The sequence below is a fragment of the Macaca fascicularis genome, chromosome 13 (genome assembly GCF_037993035.2).
Source record: "Macaca fascicularis isolate 582-1 chromosome 13, T2T-MFA8v1.1".
NCBI lineage: Eukaryota > Metazoa > Chordata > Mammalia > Primates > Cercopithecidae > Macaca > Macaca fascicularis.
The window spans coordinates 48648545-48668172 of record NC_088387.1 but is presented as its reverse complement, the minus strand read 5'-3'; the positions used below and the strand labels follow the sequence as shown (position 1 = coordinate 48668172).

Below are 19628 nucleotides of genomic sequence, written 5' to 3'. Positions count from 1 at the left end.
TCCCACACTTTGCGTCCCACACTTTTGCCTTTATTGCATTCCTTGGTCTGGCGCCCGGGGATGGAGGAAGGTGGAATTAAGTTAGTAGGTGATGCGGACCGAGCAAAGACCCTCCGTGCTCAAAGTAGCACGACCGAAATGCGGTGATACCCTCTTTAATGACCACCCCTCACTAGCGAGCCCCGGAAGCCCAGCCTCAGGTCCTTCTAGCCGCACCGACTCGGTGGTAGCGAACCATAGAGTAGCGGAAGTGGTCCGTTCTTTTCCTCTCCCGGCCCAATCTTCTGGGTATTTCTATTGCGCGAAGCATTGTGGGTTGCTGGGCGGCCGGGTCTCGGAGAAGAGGGGAGAGTGGCGGGCTGCTGAATCAGCTTCCAAAATGATGGTGAGTGGCGTCTCGCGCATCCGTCGCCATCAGCTGCTATCTGGCCGGTGGCCGGCCCCACTCGGCCGGGGCTTCCTCTGTAGGATCCTTTTTTACTTGACGCCTCTGTTCTCGCCCAGATCCCCAGCTTATGGGCCACCCCGGGCAGTCGCGGCCTGGCTCGGCCTGAGCACGGCGCTGGAGCCGTTGGCGAGGGCTGCGTGGGGCTTTAGGGGAGTCTCTGGGCGGGCCGGTTGGGGACTACAAGTCCCAGGGTGCTTCGGGCCCGCAAACCCACGTCGAGGACCTCTTTTTGAGCCCCGCATGACCGGGACTTGCGTGAAACAGTGCAGGTCGGCCGTGGTTACGCGGTCGGCGCTAGACTTGGAAGCCCGGGCTGCCCTGAGATTTGCAGTCTATAAAGACGTGTGCTTCCTAGAACCGGCAGAGGCACATTGGGGACCTCATATTATGCCCGCCCAGGGACTCACTATGGTCACTCGCTGACCCTCACCTCAGTGTGCAGAGAAGCAGACGCCTTCCCTAGTACTTTTAATTCATTCACTCGCTCAGTCATTAAATAAATGTGTCTCTAGTGCCTACTGAATGTACCAAGCCCTGGTGGTTGCCGGGGGGTGCAGCCTCTCAGCCAGGAGAACGGGAAAGGCAGATGGAGACACTGTATCGGAGGTGGGAAGACCCAGGCTCGGACTCCGGTGACATTAGAAAGACTTTTCTAGTTGGCTACCTAACTCTGGGTCTCGTTTTCTTAAAATATGGGGCGAGGGAGTTGCTGTGAGTCCTGGAGCCACCTAAAGTGCTCCTTGTAGCCCTACTCCCCACACCTCTTTTCTCCCTCTCGTAGCTTCAGATGCTTCCCGTGGGTCCCAAGCCTCGATGGTATCTCCTGGGTTGTTGTTGAGTAGGGCCAGCTTCCGAGGTGGTGTTTGACCCTGACTGAGATACTGCTTTCTGTGCACTTTGCAGTTCACTTATTCATTTTGGCCTGTCCGACTCAATCTTCTGTTCTTTTCCTGCTTCCTGCAGCTTTTCCCTGTCCTGTTAGGGAGGCAGACTCCTTTTAGGTGTTCTACCAGATTCCCTGTGAATCCCGCTTGTACCCAACGTAGAAGGAAATTCGCATTTAACTGTACTTCTCTTCCCTTTATGTCTCCAGCATTGCTCATTCTTGAAGTCTTCATCTTCTGTGCAGAGGCAGCATAGTATAGCAGTTTAGAGTAAGGCCTCTGGAGCTACACTGAATGCCTAGGTTTGTAACTTAGCTCTGGCACTTACTAGCTGTGTGACTTTGAGCATGTTATTTAATTTCTGGTTCTCAGTTTGTCAGTGTGCCTTGCAGATAGTAAGCACTCAGCAATGTTAGCTCTTACTTGGCGAGGTGGTTGTTTGGTTCCTTTCATCTCTGTAATCAGTCCACCCCGCTGCCAAGTCTTCCATAAGAGCTTTAGTTCACATTCACACAGCTGGGGATCAGAACCGCCATTCTCTGCCGTGATAAAACTTCACCAGTGGGCTCTATCTCGGTCACCACACTTGGGTTTTCCCTGAACTGACCCCTATTCTGTCAGATTGACTATTTCCCTGCTGTATTGGCTCTTAATATCTCCTTCCCATTTTTGGAACGTAAAACTTCTATCTCCAAGAGTCTTCCTGTCTTCAAATTGGCCCCTGGTATTCTAGAATCCTTCTGTAATCGAAAGAGAAGTGAAAAGGTCCCCTGAAACCTCAGTCCTGTGATGTTGGTACAGCTAGTATAAAATGTATGTCCTTGCCTTTGTGGTGTTGAGCGCTCTGTGCCTTGGCATATACACACTTGTTCTTGTTTTGTAAACCATTAAGCTTAATGATGCTTAGTGAAAGTTTTAAAGTAGGATGAAGAGGAAGATCAGTAAGCTGAAATTCCAAAACCTTCCATGATACCTGTGACAGGATTACTGGAGTCTGCTTTTGTTTGTTTCTTTCTTTTTTTTTTTTCCCCCCGAGATGGAGTCTTGCTGTTGCCCAGGCTGGAGTGCAGTGGCGTGATCTTGGCTCACTGCAACCTCCACTCCCAGGTTCAAGCAATTCTCCTGCCTCAGCCTCCCAAGTAGCTGGGATTACAGGCGTATGCCACCACGCCTGGCTAATTTTTGTGTTTTTAGGAGAGACTGGGTTTCACCATGTTGACTAAGCTGGTGTCAAACACCTGACCTTGTGACTCACCCACCTTGGCCTCCCAAAGTGCTGGGATTACAGGCATGAGCCACCACACCCGACCTTGTTTCTTATTTATTAGAGTAATAAATAAAAAAAAGGAGCGAGGTTGAAAGTAACTAAGGGACGGAAGCTGGACTTTCCATACAGTGCCTGCTGCTGGGAAACTGTTAGAAGAGAACCTATATCATGCTTGGCTTGGTTTGACTCAACCCAGCTCTGCCACCTTTTCCTCCCCATAGACGCTCTCTACCCAGCCTGCCATTTCTTCTGGGCCTACAAAGCATAGAGAACCTGGGGAATCTGTGGTTAGCTGCTTCCAAGCTCTGCTTGCATTGTACTTAAGAACTCTAAGTAAATTTAGTGTTACTATACTGACAGTGCTTTTCTCCCCAAAAGTCAAGAAGCCAGTACTGTTAAACACTTACAAGTAGCAGTTGGATTTTCAGCCCCAGAAGCTGCTGAATATTGCTTCATGCGTGACCAAATCTTGGCACTCTTCAAATTAAGGTTATTCTGGTCCTTGTTTTTGGAAAGCTTATACTTAAGATAGATAGTAATACAAAAGTTGTGAGCAAGTGCAAGTGAAGAGAAAGTTACGGGATCCCCTGTTCAGATGCCCCTGTTATTACTGTAGAGAAAACTTCTTGGAAGAATTGGAGCCCTGAGGAATTGGTGAACTGGTGGTAAGAAAGTGGTTTTGGTAGAAGATGGCAGTGACTATTTTAGATGGGGGTACACTTTGCAGGTTGAGGTGAGAAAAAGTGTACATAAGCATTGGATAATTAAGCTGTTAAGGAGGTGAAAGAACCTGTTGAAGGTGGTAGAAAAGTGATTGAGACTCAATGTTAGTTTTTGATTTAAAGTGTAATACTCCACCTGTGGCAGGGGTGGACCAGAGAAGACTTGGGGCTGCCATAAGGAATGATTCAGCAAGACTGACAGATGGTGGGGCCTTTCAGGACACACATCTTTCCCTTACAGAAGGTGCCACGGACTGGGCCAGGAAGAATGCTGGCAGTATAGAGAAGCCATTTCTTGCCACCAGACCTGGGACACTCCAGCAAAAGGAAGGAATTTTCCCTTCAGTTGATGCCTGACCCCAAATGTAGGGGTTTACATGACAAGCATTCTTTTTAAAATACAAAATAAAATGAGTAATGTTTGATTATTTGACAAACATTTAAAAAAAATTAATGAGGGCCTGGCATCTTGCCTCATGCCTGTAATCCTAGTGCTTTAGAAGGCTGAGGCGGGAGGGTTGTTTGAGGCCAGGAGTTGGAGACCAGCTTGGGTGACATTTTTTAAATACAAATTTAAAAAATTAGCCAGGTGTGGTACCACATGCGTTGAGGCCCAGCTCAGGAGGCTTGATCTTATAGTAAGCTATGATCTCACCACTGCACTCCAGCGTGGATGGTGGAGCAAGACCCTGTCTCTTAGAAATATTAAAAAAAAAAAAAAAAGAAGAATATATTAAATTACTCCCACTCTCTTATTCCGTGGAGTTTATTGGGTATCTTTCATTTTTTTTTTGTAGAGACAGGGTCTTGCCCAGTTCCCCAGGCTGATCTTGAACTCCATGAGCTCAAGTGATCCTCTTTTTTCTACAGTGGTTTTTGTTTTTATGTAAATCACAGTATGCCTTTCCTCTGCTGAAACCTTCCCAGGGCTTTCCTTTTTAGGAATGAAATCTGAACTCCTCACCATAGTATGTCTACAAGTGGGTATGTGATCTGGTTCCTGCCTGCCTCTTCAGCTTTATTCCAGTCTTCCTCTTGATTACTACCCTCCAGCTGTGCTGGCCAAAAGAGTTGAGCTTTTTAAGAAATTGACCAGTTAATAAGGAATCAGCCTCATGGGTGGCTAGACTCTGTCTTTGGCAGGAATTCCTCACTCCTCGTTGTTAGGCTGGGAAAACCCTGTGCTTTCCTGTGCCTTCCTTGCTCAGACATCTCATGTGCCTGTAAGGACTGGGCGATGGCTTTCAAACTTTTTATTGCATGCCACAGTAAGAAATACTCTTTTTTTTTTTTGAGAGGGAGTCTCACTCTGTCGCCCAGGCTGGAGTACAGTGGCGCCATCTCGGCTCACTGCAAGCTCTGCCTCCCAGGTTCACACCATTCTTCTGCCTCAGCCTCCCGAGTAGCTGGGACTACAGGTGCCCACCACCACGCCTGGCTAATTTTTTGTATTTTTAGTAGAGGCGGGGTTTCACCGTGTTAGCCAGGATGGTCTCGATCTCCTGACCTCGTGATCCACCCGCCTTGGCCTCCCAGAATGCTAGGTTTACAGGCGTGAGCCACCACGCCTGGCCAAGAAGTACATTTTTAATCATAGCCTAGTAACAAATTTAAACACAATAAAAGTTTTGAAATAGTATTTATCCTACTGCATTCTGTGTCACACACAAAATTAGCCAGAAACACTTGAGAAGACTGGATCTAGTTTGTGGGCTCATCTCTGAAGGCTCACATTTGAATGCAGAGGGAAAGTACTCTGGTTTGCTAAGCTGAGAAATTACCCTCTGTGCTAATAAAGGTGGTCACTGGAGCAAATATATCTGAGCAGGCCCTTTAAAACAAGCAAGTATTCCTGTTTCTCAGAGTTTCTAAAGCAGGTCTGCAAATGAAGCCCTTACAGGGATAGGGAATGTTCTGGAGACCAATGCAATGTAGAAAGAGAGAAACTTCTTTGGGGTATCTGATTGGAAATTAGTCACACAGAAACTTTATTGAGCCAGCATGAGAGGTGGAAACATTGCTATATGAATTAGATTTGCCATCATTTTTCAAAACAGGGCAAAGGTACTATTTGTTTCTCTGCCTGTTTTCCTACACTGCAGCTGAACATCACTGTTATATAAAGCTGACTGCCTGGGCATCTCCAGGACAACACCTCAAGCTCTTGGCATCTTGCATTTTGCATCAGTGCCCCATCTGCTTCCCTAAGATTGAGCTGTAACACAGACAAGTGGATGTTTTGCTGCGGGATGAACATTTAGCAGGGTCTGCCTCTTCCTCCTGTGTTGTGACCTAATTCCTCCGCACAGGGAGTAAGGTCAGAAGTTGAAAAGGCCATGGTCATTCAGCTGGGCACTGGAGAACTCATGATTTGTTCTTTTTAGACGAGGTCAGTGCTTCTCAAACCATTTTCCTGTCTAGTATACCTGCAGGGTAGGCTAAATTTAATAGTGTCTCTGGAGGTAGAGGCTGGTTGGGGAATGGATGTGGTAGACAGTTGGGGGAATGTGGTTTAAGAAGACCTCTAGATAATTCTGTTAAGGGAGAGATGGGAGCATTTTCCCCTTTCCCCTGCCAGTCTCATTATGATAGATGATTATTAAAAGCAGTTAATTTTTCTTTCTTTTCTAGCCCACACCAGTTATCCTATTGAAAGAGGGGACTGATAGCTCCCAAGGCATACCCCAGCTTGTGAGTAACATCAGTGCCTGCCAGGTGATTGCTGAAGCTGTAAGAACCACCCTGGGTCCCCGTGGCATGGACAAGCTTATTGTGGATGGCAGAGGTAAGTCTACAGAGTTCCTCAGGCCTATGTGCAGAGAGGAGGCTCCTGGGGGGTGTTTGGGACTAGCATACGTTGGTCTCAGAAATCCCACTGTTTTTAAGATCGTTGAAAGATGACTCACTCTGAAGCAGTTGCAATTCTTATATCGTCCTGACTGCTGAGCCCATGTGGGAATATATGAGAGAACCTAGGCTCAAAAGCCTGTTGCCTCACAGGGAGACATGGCCTAGAAACATGAAATAGAACCATCTGGAGTTTCCTGTGGTCACTTCCATTGTTATCAAGACAAGAAAATTCCTGTTTATATCTTGGTATATTGATGTGTGAGGGTATCAACTGTGGTAAGAATATCTGAGTGGTTACTTCTATTTAAAAAATCTTCTTTGTATCCAGTTGATATGTATTAATTACTCTTCAAGGAAAATTGGGAGTCTGTGGTCTTCAAAAGCTTGTGATTTTAGACCCTTTGTGTACAGAGCGAATTCTGTATAGAAAGATCAGATAGGTATCCTTTCCCTTCAGCCCTGTCGTGATCCCTTCTGCCCCATCCCAGTAAAGTGTACCTGGTCTCTAGGTCCAACTTGAAGACAGCATTTAAGAAAGGGGCTTTAAATTTTTGTTTGTTTCTTTTAAGGCAAAGCAACAATTTCTAATGATGGGGCCACAATTCTGAAACTTCTTGATGTTGTCCATCCTGCAGCAAAGACTTTGGTAGACATTGCCAAATCCCAAGATGCTGAGGTAGGAAAATAGTTGTGTGTTTAAATGGAGGTTGAAACACATGCTTGCTCGCTCCTTAGTTCTCCTCTATTAAATTTTTTAAAGATTTTATATAATTAAAATTGTACAAGTAATACATGCTTATAAAAGTATTTAGAATTATTAGCCTTTTAAAATTCATCCTATTTCATTACATGTAGTTTTTCATATCCGTTAATACATTGGTGAATGACAACAGTCTTTAGATATCAGTCTACTGCCTGAGACCTTAACAGGTTGTGTGCTGTCATTTGTTTGAGTTGCTAGGTTAAATAATTCCACCTCTCATCGCTTATAAAATGGGGCTGTAAACTAAGGATTCCAATCTGCCCTTTTTTTTTTTTTTTTTTTAAGGAGATGGAGTCTTACTATGTTGCCTGGGTTGGCCTTCAACTCCTGGGCTGAAGCCTCCTCTCACTTCAGCGTCCTTAGGCGTTGGAGCTACTGGCATTTCCCAGTACACCAGGCTTATTTTTTTGAACTGATGATAAAATAGACATAAAATTTATTCTTGTAACCATTTTTAAGTGTATAATTCATGGCATTAGCCATTCTGTCTTTTAAAAATAAATTCTAACCCTGGAGTATTAATAAATGTGTTGACAGATAGGTTTTGTATTTTAGAGTACTGTAAAATAAGTATACTACAGATATGTCCTAAAGTTATATTAAAAGATTTATTAGGACCCACTAGCCTATAAAATAGGTATAGCATATTTAAAATTAAAGTGAGAAGAGTCTGGATTTGATTTGTTTTTGTCTTCAATGAGGGAATAATACCTTTTGGTCCAGAAATCTGGCCACTTAAACCTTCTCTGTAGTAACCTTTTTTTTTTTTTTTGGCCCCATGAGAATTTCTTACCTTACACAGTGAAGATACATGAAGTTAAAAATAAATTTCTGGGCTGAGCATGGTGGCTCATGCTTGTATCTCATCACTTTAGGAGGCCACGGTGGGAGGATTGCTTCAATCCAGGAGTTTGAGATCAGCCTGGGCAATACAGCACGACCCCATCGCTACCAAAATTAATCTCTTCTGGTTTTAAGTTTATCCAATTTTCTTGAAAGCTCTTTTTTTCACCCTCATTAAGTAGGGTTTAGATCCCATCACAGAAAAGTACCATCTAAAAAAGATTAGCAGACTAGTAATCTGCTTATTCCCAGTTTTGTTGTGTTTTTTTTCTTTTGAGAGGGGGTTTCATTCTTGTTGCCCAGGCTGGATTGCAGTGGTGTGATCTCGGCTCACGGCAGCTTCTGCCTCCTGGATTCAAGCAATTGTCCTGCCTCAGCCTCCCGAGTAGCTGAGATTACAGGCGCCCACCACCACGCCCAGGTAATTTTTGTATTTTTAGTAGAGACGGGGTTTCACCATGTTGGCCAGGCTGGTCTTGAATTCCTGACCTCAGGTGATCCGCCTGCCTCGGCCTCCCAAAGTGCTGGGATTACAGGTGTGAGCCACTGTGCCCAACCACCTTTTGGTTCTTAAACAATGTTTGTCTCATGCTTCTTGGTACCATGATTTTTGTAAGTACTGTATTATAATACGCATGACAATGACTGTCTTATCACAATGCCTTGTACGTAACATAAGCTCTCACTTAATTCATGTGTGTAATTTTATACCCTGAGAACATGTGATTGTCCACATCAGCCCTCTTTAGAGAATGGGGCTGTCTGGGGAATTAATTTTGTAGCCCAGGACTATTTGACATGATGGATATCTAACTACCATTACCTTCTTTCTACTTATTGCAAAAACCTGTGCTTCCAGAAAAAAGCTTGACATCCATTTAAAGAATACTCAGTTTAAATGGGTAGTGTGCCTAAAAATGGAGTTCCAGGGCTTTATTCCCTGAACATCAGAAAACGTGTATTTCCTGTCATCTTCCAGGTGGGTGATGGCACCACCTCAGTGACCTTGCTGGCTGCAGAGTTTCTGAAGCAAGTGAAACCCTATGTGGAGGAAGGTTTACACCCCCAGATCATCATTCGAGCTTTCCGCACAGCCACCCAGCTGGTATGGGCAGTACTGATTAACCTTGCCTTGGGTCTGGGCACCTTCACATTTCTCTTAGGAAGGGGAATTTCTTTCCAGCAGTGTGGAGGGACTGGGGAACAGGGTACTTTGGGCATTTTCTGACATCTCCCTAGTAATCTCAGTTCTACTATTCTGTAGCCATTTGATGAGGTGTATTACTTAATCTTTTTAAGCCTCAGGTTAGAGTCAGCCTGGTAGACTATGATGTAGACATGGTCTTTTAGTAAGGACTAGTTTTTATCAAGTACCTCATGGTGTATATTGAGACCTAACTATTTGCCCTCTAACCTTCATTTGTGATCTGGGACAAGTCATTTAATCTTTCTAGGCCTTACTTTCTCTCTTTGCTATCTCTAATTTGAGTAGTGACATTAAAATGAAATAATATATGAGGAGTACTTTGGAAAAGATAGTTTATATATTTGTAGCATGTTTTATATATAACTAATATATAAAGTGGTAGAAGTTGTCATAGGTGTTTTTAGTAAACCAGGAGATTTGGCTTAATCTCCTGTCACAGCTGTTTCCACTCATTTGTTGTAGTGTGTTACCTGCAGACCCAGAACAAAATCTTGGAAGCACCCTGATTCTTCAGAACTGTATACCCACTCTGCATTTCTGACTTTTGGAATTTTCTGAACTATAGAGTTTTACATTTTTCTGAGCAGTTACAAGACCTAGAAGTGTTGTTTCAGCTGTAAAGTATAAATGCTTAGGATTTGGGAGTAAACAGACTCGGGACTATTGAGAGATTGGGGTCCATTTCAGCAGTTCATCTTTAGCATGAGAAACTCATTCAACTTCTGTTCTTGGCAGGCGGTTAACAAGATCAAAGAGATTGCTGTGACTGTGAAGAAGGCAGATAAAGTGTAAGTCTGTAGTGGGCCTTTTTTTTTTTTTTTTAAAGAGACGTAGCCTTGCTATATTGCCCAGGCTGGTCTGGAACTGTTGGGCTCAAGTAATCTCCCAACTCCGCCTCCCAAAGTGCTGGGATTACAGGTGCGAGTCACCGCGTCAGGCCCTTGTCAGAACCTTGACTGACTTCCTGTGGCCAAATTGGATGCAGAAGCATGCTGCCGTTCTTCTATGTGCCTGGAGCTGTTTGGCTCATGCCGGACCCTTGGCTGTGTCCCAGGCCACAGAGCACAAAAGAAGCTGTCGACTGTAGTTTAAAAGCTGCCACATATGAGATCTTTGACTGCAGTCACCATCTGTCACTGATAATCTGCCCTAAAGATACAGAAGGTGAAGTTGGAGAGGGCTGAGTTTAGAGACTGGAAGGGAACTACCTCCACATGGTAATAGAATCAGATAAGAGGGATTTGGTTTTCAAGACCTGATGCAGATTCTACCCTTGTGTCCCAGGGAGCAGAGGAAGCTGCTGGAAAAGTGTGCCATGACTGCTCTGAGCTCCAAGCTGATCTCCCAGCAGAAAGCTTTCTTTGCTAAGATGGTGGTGGATGCAGTGATGATGCTCGATGATTTGCTGCAGCTTAAAATGATTGGAATCAAGAAGGTACAGGGTGGAGCCCTCGAGGTAAGCCTGCTGTGACCTTCCTAGACAGCTCTTGCTTTCATATTGACTCTTCAGACAGCTTCATATGGCAGAAGGGTACTCATTACAGGAGTAAAGAGAATGCATGTTAGGCAGGAAGTCAGACTTATATTGTACTTCCCGTACTGCCATTAGAGGCTGTGACTAGATAAACTTGGTAACCTCTGTGGATATTATTTGTCAGCAGAATAGAAAAATTGGACTGGATGATTTTCAGAATCTCAGGTTCTCTGTGTCAGTGGGTAGTTGGGGGGTAGTAGAACTAGCTCAAATAAATTATCAGTGACCTCCCAATTAATGCATCTGAGAGGGATTTTTCAGTTCACTGGTTTACTCCTAAGTGATACTGTTAAGCTCACCCTTCTTTCATTCATTTATCTTGAATAGGTGATACATATTTCAAACTGTGAAGGGGCCTAAAGTGTTTCATGCGCTACCCCTGCCCCATATACTGCCACTATTTGTGTGTATCCTTGCAGAATTACTTTGTGCATATATGAGCTTGTATGTAAATACTGTTTTTTAAAGACAAAAGATTGCTTATATAGTGTTCTGTAGCTTGCTTTTGTCCATTTAACAGCATACTCTAGAAACTGATCCATATTAACATGTGTAGCTCTTAACTCAGCACCCTCCAGTAGAGCTTTCTGTAGGGTGGTGGGACTGTTACATATCTGCACTGTCCAATATGATAGCCCTATCCACACTTGGCTACTGAGCACCTGAAATGCAACTAATGTAACTGAGGAACTGAATCTTAATTTTATTTCAATTTAAATGGCAACACGTAGCTAGTGGCTACTGTCTTGGACAGCATAACTCCTCCTTTTTAACACAGCAGTGTCTGTCTGGAAAAGTCCTTGGTATCTCCACGCTACTTTTGGCCTTTGCAGTCTCTGGCCTCCTGTACTTATTTCTCGTCATCAGTGACCTCAACTGAAGCGATTTGGGTAGAGGAGGACCAGCTTGAAAGATAGCCTGGCCCTTCTCTTTAAATTTTACCCTCCCAAATTGCATTCCCACTTTGCCATTTCCCCTCCTATTGTGGCACATGTCAGACCAGTGGGCTGAGATTCTCTGTATATAATAAAACCGTGAGGAACCTGGAGGTCATCTGAGCCATTTCCCTGTCTTCATCATGGCTTGCTGACTTTGTCTTTACTCACTGCTTTAGTAGCAATTTTTCATCTTCTCTTGGGCCTTCCTACTTCCATAAATGCTTGAGATTAGATTGGCATCCACTAAACTAGAAATTAGGACTAATAATCTTACCTGGCAAGAAAGCCAGGGACTCCAAGCCACACTTGTGTTTTTCCCAGACTGTCCTACATTCGTTAAATACATACAAACCTGACCCAGAATTCAATAAATAGTGGTAGTGATTATTTACTTGTTACCAGGGTTAACTGAGAATTTCCTGATCCATATCTTTAGTCCTCACCTCTCCTCTGAGTCTCATGCTCTTGTATCTAACTGCTATTAAACGCTTTATCTTGTCCTCCAGTCCTGTGATAGCATTTTCTGTATTTCCTGTCATAGTTGGTGTCACCACCGTTTATTCAAACTAGGAATCTGGGATCATCCTTGAAAACCCTTCTGACTCCAACCTGTCAATTACCATTGTTCCATTTTCCTCGTGATTTCCGAATTATTTCTTGAGTCTGTCTCTTTACTCTTTCCTGGGACCATTGCCACCCCTCTTCCAGTTTTGGATCCCCTAAATCCATTGTACTTATTTACTGTTTGCAAGGTGAAGTCTCCTACTTTATTCCTCTGCGTAAAGCCTTCTGACGTCTGCACTCCCTATACAAAGCCAGGCATTAACAGAGCCTGTAAGACCCTTCTAAACTGGCCCCTGCCTGCTTCTCCTCTCTCTCCCTTACTGGCTGGTTCTTTAAATTCTAGCAACTTCAAATGGCTTTTCATTCCCTGATTCCACAGCACTGCCTCCCACCTCTTAAGAGCACTCGTTTTTTCCTTTTTTCTGTTTAACTAATTTCTGCTTATCCATCATTCAGTTCAGGCATCACTCCCTTTAGGAAGCTGTGGATTTGAATGATGCAGGAATTGGGGACAGATACTCTTCACCCATTGGTTACAGGATTATAGATTAGAATTGCAGATGAGCACTGGCAGAGAACCTAAAGGTTATTGAACTGAATACCCTTTTTTATGGTGTGGGAAGTGACTCGGTCATTTAGTAAGGAAAGGATCTGACATTGGAACCTAAGTCTCATGGTAGTGCTGAGTCAGCCCTGAGTGCAGTGTGCTTTCTATTATGCCCTGCTGTTAAATCCAACCCACAGAGAAGCTCTGTTGTGGAACAAGTGGTAGAAGATCCTAACTTGAGGGATTGAGGTCTGAGGAGCTGCAGTGATAGCTTAGAAATTACACGGGGTATTTCTGATTCTTATGACCTTTTGGCTTCATCTTCTGGAGGGAGGAAGCGTCAAGGCTCTAGTATCCATGCTATTGGGGTTATGGGGGTGGAGGGTGCAGTGCAAGTTACGGGTACATGGAGGTGTGCAGGAGGAGACTTGAGATTTGGGAGTTGGGGCATAGAAGGGGGTAGCATTGCACGACTTTCGCCTTCTTTGTAAACACCTGGCTTCTCTTCTGGCGTGCTTTATGGAAGTTTATAGAGCATTCTCCATTGGCCAGTGCTGCAGAAGTCAGTCTTAGAGGACAGCCCAGTAGGCCTTTACCATGCTTTGCCTCTGCTAACCAGATGATTTTCCTTAATGCTAAAGGGATAACTGAAATAATATGTTGTGGTGTTTAAAAAAAAAAAAAAAAAAGATTTGTCTCCGATTTTATGATAACAGAAAGGCTGTGTTACAACAGTGAAATAAAGACATCATTAGCTCAGGTTCACAGGAATGGATAAGCACTAACCAGCAAAAAAGTAGCTTGATTTTATTTCATACTAGTACCAAACTGTTAAATTGTTTGTTTTCTTAAAACAGGATTCTCAGCTGGTAGCTGGTGTTGCATTCAAGAAGACTTTCTCTTACGCTGGGTTTGAAATGCAACCCAAAAAGTACCACAATCCTAAGATCGCCCTTTTGAATGTCGAGCTCGAGTTGAAAGCTGAGAAGGACAATGCTGAGATAAGAGTCCACACAGTTGAGGTAGGTGGGTTCACCAGTTGGTGGGGGCATGGAAATGGACAGCTTTCTGAGCCAGAGCCCTGGGTCTTCATGGCTGTTGTGGGTCCCTTTCTCTTCCTGCCCCCCTGAATATTGATATCTAAGTACTAGGCCCCCTTCTTTCCATACTCTATATTCTCCCTGAGTGACCTTGACCTGAGGAAATTTGGATAGGGCAGACCTGTTGAAATATGCTTTGGTCCTGGGGAAGGGGTTGGCAGGGCCTCTATAGCTACATAGCCTGCCTGGTATTTTGGTTCCTCTTGTTGGTGCAGGTGTGAGTTCCTCCACTTCTAGACTAGACCTAGTGCTGCAGAGACAGGTGTGCTCTCATTGTTGATGTTACCCAGGCTACCTCTGGAGGTAGCCGTGTCACCCATCTTTGAGCAGTTCTTGGGGAAGGGGTCTTTTTTTTTTCCTTCAAGATGGAGTCTCACTCTGTCGCCCAGGCTGGAGTGCAGTGGTGCAATCTCGGCTCATTGCAACCTCTGCCTGCTGGGTTCAAGCAATTCCCCTGCCTCAGCCTCCTGAGTAGCTGGGATTACAGGTATGTGCCACCACGCCCAGCTAATTTTTTTTGTATTTTTAGTAGAGACAGGGTTTCACCATGTTGGCCAGGCTGGTCTTGAACTCCTGACCTCAGGTGATCCACCCGCCTCGGCCTCCCAAAGTGCTCTGATTACAGGCATGAGCCACTGTGCCCAGCCAAAGGGGTCTTATTGGGAACTCCATGAATCCAGCACCTCAGAAGAGGCTAGACCTCAGCCAGGTTAAATTATTTCTCACATCTTGACAGCACTAGCTCTGGTTCTCAGCCTTGGGGTTACTTTCTGTTTTTGTGTTGGGGAGTTTCAGGTGATTCGTAAGTCATCTTATGGGGTCCTTGTTTGCTTGGACTGAGGAGTGGCTATTCTGTTTATCTCTGTTAATTCCCAGATAAATCAGCATGTTTATTTTGGTGGGGGCGGGTGGGTGTATTTTACCTTACCATATATGTCAACCTTCACCCCAAAGCATTCTCATCCTTTTCTGGGTCTCTCCAGGATTATCAGGCAATTGTTGATGCTGAGTGGAACATTCTCTATGACAAGTTAGAGAAGATCCATCATTCTGGAGCCAAAGTTGTCTTGTCCAAACTCCCCATTGGGGATGTGGCCACCCAGTACTTTGCTGACAGGGACATGTTCTGTGCTGGCCGAGTACCTGAGGAGGATCTGAAGAGGACAATGATGGTAACCAGATTTTCACAGGCTGCTTCTTGGCCTTTGTGGCCCTGAAGGGTTTTCACTGACCCCTGGTATAACAGATAGTGTACTGTCAGGTTGGCATGTGAATTGAGCCCTGTTTTTTTTTTTTTTTTAACTCTCTTTTTTTCCAGGAAGCACTCCATTTCCATGTGTGTGTGCCCAGTGGCACAAACTACTTCAGTCTAACCAAAACAAGTCCAGAAATCTGGTTTGTGAGAGAACCTAGCAGTAATGCTATGATTAGCTGGACAAACTCAAATATGGATTCTTCTAGCCAGATTTCTTCCCTTTCATGAGCATCCCACAAATGATACTTTTAGGTTTAAAGTACTCCTGAGTTCAGGTGCTGGACCCAGTGCCACCCTAGTTAGGGGAGGGAGTATAACCTGAATCGAATGGGTCCTTATCTCCTTTTTAACTTCTCCTGTTTGCCCTTGATGTGTTTTAGTTCTGTTTTGGTTTTTTGCTCTTTCAGAGGTGGGGAAGGGTCGCCTGGAAGTCAAGGGAAAGGGCGGGTAATGCAGAGGCATGGGAATTGGCCTTGAGACGAGGTGGCAGGAAGCTACCTGGCCTCGGAAACCTTCACTGCTAGATCTTGCCTTCCTTGCTCCCTAGGCGTGTGGAGGCTCAATCCAGACCAGTGTGAATGCTCTGTCAGCAGATGTGCTGGGTCGATGTCAGGTGTTTGAAGAGACCCAGATTGGAGGCGAGAGGTGAGCCGTGGGCCCAGGCCGAGCTCACAACCCGCCTGGATCTGGTCTTCTGCCATCTTTCGGCTGTGGTATACAGGTTTTACGGAGTCTCACCTTTGAGCCATAAAGAGCTCAGATAATGTACAGCATTACAGGAAGATCTAAAGCCTTGACTCCACAATCTTCTATGCCCTAGTGGTACAGTTGTAGACCTTTCCAAGAAAGCGTCTGTAAGGTTGGGATTGGGTAACCTGAGTGAAGAATGTAAGAGCAGCTGCTGAGTGTTGGGAGGGCTGGCAGTGAGAGCAATACAGTAGGACGGTGGCAGACAAGAGTTCATGTGTGTACTATTTAATCCTGGGCATAGGTACAATTTTTTTACTGGCTGCCCCAAGGCCAAGACATGTACCTTCATCCTCCGTGGCGGTGCCGAGCAGTTTATGGAGGAGACAGAGCGGTCCCTGCATGATGCCATCATGATCGTCAGGAGGGCCATCAAGGTACGGGGCTGATGGCCTCCTGCCTGCACAGCCTACTCTCATCTCCCTAGCTGATCAGACCTTGGATTTGTGTGGTGATTCCTTCTCTATATAACCTGCCCTTTCCTGGGTGGTGTGGTGAGCCCTGATTTGCCCCACAAATGGTAGAGAAACTGAGCCTCAGTTTCTCAAAAATAGGTCATCCTGCCTTGAAAGCTAAGACTTGTTCTTTTAGCCAGGTGTGGTAGCTCACACCTGTAATCCCAACACTTCGGAAGGCCGAGGTGGGAGGGTTGCTTGAGGCCAAGAGTTTGGCACCAGCCTGGGCAACATAGCGAGACCCTGTCTCTACAAAAAAAAAAATTAGCCAGGAATGGTGGTATGTGCCTGCAGTCAGTCCCTGCTACTTGGGAGGCTAAGGTGGAAAGATCCCTTGAGCCCAGGAGTTGGTGGCTACAATGAGCTATGATCACACCACAGCACTCCAGCCTGGGCAACAGAGCAAGCAGAAGAAACACTTGATTTTGTTAGCAAACTGTGGATCTAATGTAGTCAGGTATTCCAGTAATTGTGCCAATGTCTTTGAGCTGCAGGTGACCTTGAAAATAGAAACCATAAGGTTCAGCAGGTTGAAGTTGGGATGTTCTAGATAGGGACTGTGTCTGGGCTTTGAGGGACTGTGTCTGGGCTTTTGGGGCTTGGGATGGAGGAAGGAATGAAGAACCACTCTTTCTGGGCTGAAGGGACCTACTGAGTGGCCCCGCATGGAAGTTTGGACCAGGGGCCTTCTTCCATTGAGAGGTCTGATCTCTGCAGAATGATTCAGTGGTGGCTGGTGGCGGGGCCATTGAGATGGAGCTCTCCAAGTACCTGCGGGATTACTCAAGGACTATTCCAGGAAAACAGCAGCTGTTGATTGGGGCGTATGCCAAGGCCTTGGAGATTATCCCACGCCAGCTGTGTGACAATGCTGGCTTTGATGCCACAAACATTCTCAACAAACTGCGGGCTCGGCATGCCCAGGTGGGTCCTTTCTCTCCCCAGGGTTCCGGGTTTGGGCAGGTGGGCTGGGTTCTGAATGTGAGCTGTGCTTACTCAAGCTGTTCACGCGTAGCCCAGGAGATAGGCTGCAACTCCACCCAGCCTGTCTACCTGACCACCTGCCTCCTCTGAGGGCAGAAGGAAAGCCATGGTGCTAGCACTGGAGATCCAGGGTTTCTTCATTGCTTCTACCAAGAATATGATTGTGGCTGGGCGCGGTGGCTCACGCCTGTAATCCCAGCACTTTGGGAGGCTGAGGTGGGTGGATCATGAGGTCAGAAGTTCGAGACCAGCCTGGCCAACATAGTGAAACCCTGTCTCTACTAAAAATACAAAAATTAGCCAGGTGTGGTGGTGGGCACCTGTAATCCCAGCTACTTGGGAGGCTGAGGCAGGAGAATCGTTTGAACCCAGCAGGCAGAGGTTGCAGTGAGCATAGATCGTGCCATTGCACTCCAGCCCGGGTGATAGTGCGAGACTCTGTCTCAAAAAAAAAAAAAAAAAAAAAAAAAAAGAGTATGATGCTCCTCATGGTACCACAGGAGGAACCTTGCATCCACCTTCCTGGAAGCACACGCTGACTGCATGGAGTGGGCTTATCAGTGTGGTGAAGCCCTCCAGAGCCCTCCAAGTGTGACCCTCGGTTAGTTACTTCAACCTCTCTGAGAGTTTAATTTCTCCGTTTGTTAAATAGATGTAGGTTTGTTAAGTGCTCAGCACCCAGTGAATGACCCTGCTTCTGGCTTGTATTAGGACTTTTGCTTAAAGTGACTTTATCTCTGTGTCTCACTTGCCTCATCTATAAAATTGGGCTATTTGAAGCAATGAGATGAGAGATTGAATAGTATTTTTGTCATTCTTGTTTATCTTGGGAACTCATTGTTTGATAGATATATAGTCCTCAGGTGACCTGAGGATGGGGCTACCCCGAAACACAACAGCTTGCCTGGGAGAAGATCCCAGAGGTCTTGTATGGTATGTCCAGGGTTAAAGGGAGGAGTTGGCGGGAGTAGGGGTGTTTCCAGGTTCCTGACATGCTGCCATAGGAAGATGCAGTATTCTTCAGCAAAATGCCACCAAGTTGAGAGAGTCTGTGGGTTCCTAGCAGTGTCTTTTGGAGTACCAGTTTACAAGAGGAAAGTTGAAAGCAGTTTCATATTACCTCCTTTCTTTTCCTACTCTTTCAGGGGGGCACGTGGTATGGGGTGGACATCAACAACGAGGACATTGCTGACAACTTTGAGGCCTTCGTGTGGGAGCCAGCTATGGTGCGGATCAATGCGTTGACAGCAGCCTCTGAGGCTGCGTGCCTGATCGTGTCTGTAGATGAAACCATCAAGAACCCCCGCTCAACTGTGGATGCTCCCCCAGCAGCAGGCCGGGGCCGTGGTCGTGGCCGCCCGCACTGAGAGGCACCCCACCTGTCACATGACTGGCTGGCTGCTGGGTGCACCTACTCTCCTTGGCTTGGTTACTTCATTTTACAAGGAAGGGGTAGTAATTGGCCCACTCTCTTCTCATTGGAGGCTATTTAAATAAAATGTAAGACTTCGGATAACTTTGTAAATTATTTTGGCACAGTACTCATAAATGTCTGGCTGTAGCTCCGAATTTTAGCTTTACATGCACTTGTCCAACAGGGAGACAAGAGCATTATGGAGTCAGCTCCACTAGAGTGGCCCCTGTCTGGAAGTTTCACTATGGTTGCATTCTTCGTTCCAGAAGTGGCTGGACAACATGCAGTTGCTTTCTTCTAGCATCATCGTATTAGCCCTGGCCTAGCCAGGCACTGCTCCCAGGGTTTCTCTGGTTTGAGTGAATGGGTTATATTACCTTGTCTGCCCCTTCTATCTCCATATTCTTTTGGTTTAGTCTTTTGTTCCCTCTTACTCAAGACTGTGAGAAGGGTGTTTTAGGGAGGGTCTCATGCTCTCTAAACTCTAGTGATCCCTTGGAAATCGTCTAAGGAGATGACTGAAAGCATCCCCCTGGTCTTTTTAGCCCCCAGTGATCTTGGTTGTTTTGCTTTCTTTTTTTTTTTTTTTTTTTTTTTGAGGCGGAGTCTCGCTCTGTCGCCCAGGCTGGAGTGCAGTGGCGCGATCTCGGCTCACTGCAAGCTCCGCCTCCCGGGTTCCCGCCATTCTCCTGCCTCAGCCTCCCGAGTAGCTGGGACTACAGGCGCCGCCACCACGCCCGGCTAATTTTTTTGTATTTTTTTTAGTGGAGACGGGGTTTCATTGTGTTAGCCAGGATGGTCTCGATCTCCTGACCTCGTGATCCGCCCGTCTCGGCCTCCCAAAGTGCTGGGATACAGGTTGTTTTGCTTTCTTGTGACCAATGGGAGTTTGGAATGGCTGGCACAGATGAGCTGGAAATCCAGCAGTGTCTAACATCCTCCTCATTTACACTGGTCCTGATAGCTGGCCTGCACCCTTCTGTAGTTGGTCGTTGTTAAAGCTGGAGGTAAATATGATGTCATTGTCAGCCATTGAGACTTGCTAGCTAAAACTGGAAAGGGATATTTTAAAAAAAATTCTCTGAACCCAGTCACTCCTGGTTAGA

The 19628-nt window shown here is 45.7% G+C and overlaps 1 protein-coding gene across 4 annotated transcripts; it reads left to right on the top strand.

Moving 5' to 3' along the window:
• Positions 1 to 318: 318 nt before the first annotated feature.
• Positions 319 to 18621, top strand: CCT7 (chaperonin containing TCP1 subunit 7). Of its 4 annotated transcripts, XM_005575599.5 has the most exons (13): positions 319 to 385; positions 5424 to 5710; positions 5953 to 6106; positions 6741 to 6847; positions 8757 to 8882; positions 9720 to 9772; positions 10269 to 10440; positions 13425 to 13589; positions 14651 to 14839; positions 15470 to 15567; positions 15914 to 16046; positions 16842 to 17048; positions 18254 to 18621. In XM_005575599.5, the coding sequence occupies exons 3-13, from the start codon at positions 6079 to 6081 to the stop codon at positions 18473 to 18475; spliced, it is 1500 nt and encodes a 499-aa protein (XP_005575656.1). In that variant the 5' UTR covers positions 319 to 385; positions 5424 to 5710; positions 5953 to 6078; the 3' UTR covers positions 18476 to 18621. The 4 variants fall into 4 exon arrangements, 3 of the variants coding, with proteins under 3 accessions (XP_005575656.1, XP_005575655.2, XP_073867637.1); XR_012422195.1 differs by lacking the exon at positions 5424 to 5710 and having other exon boundaries at positions 16842 to 17709; XM_005575598.5 differs by lacking the exon at positions 5424 to 5710.
• Positions 18622 to 19628: the final 1007 nt, after the last annotated feature.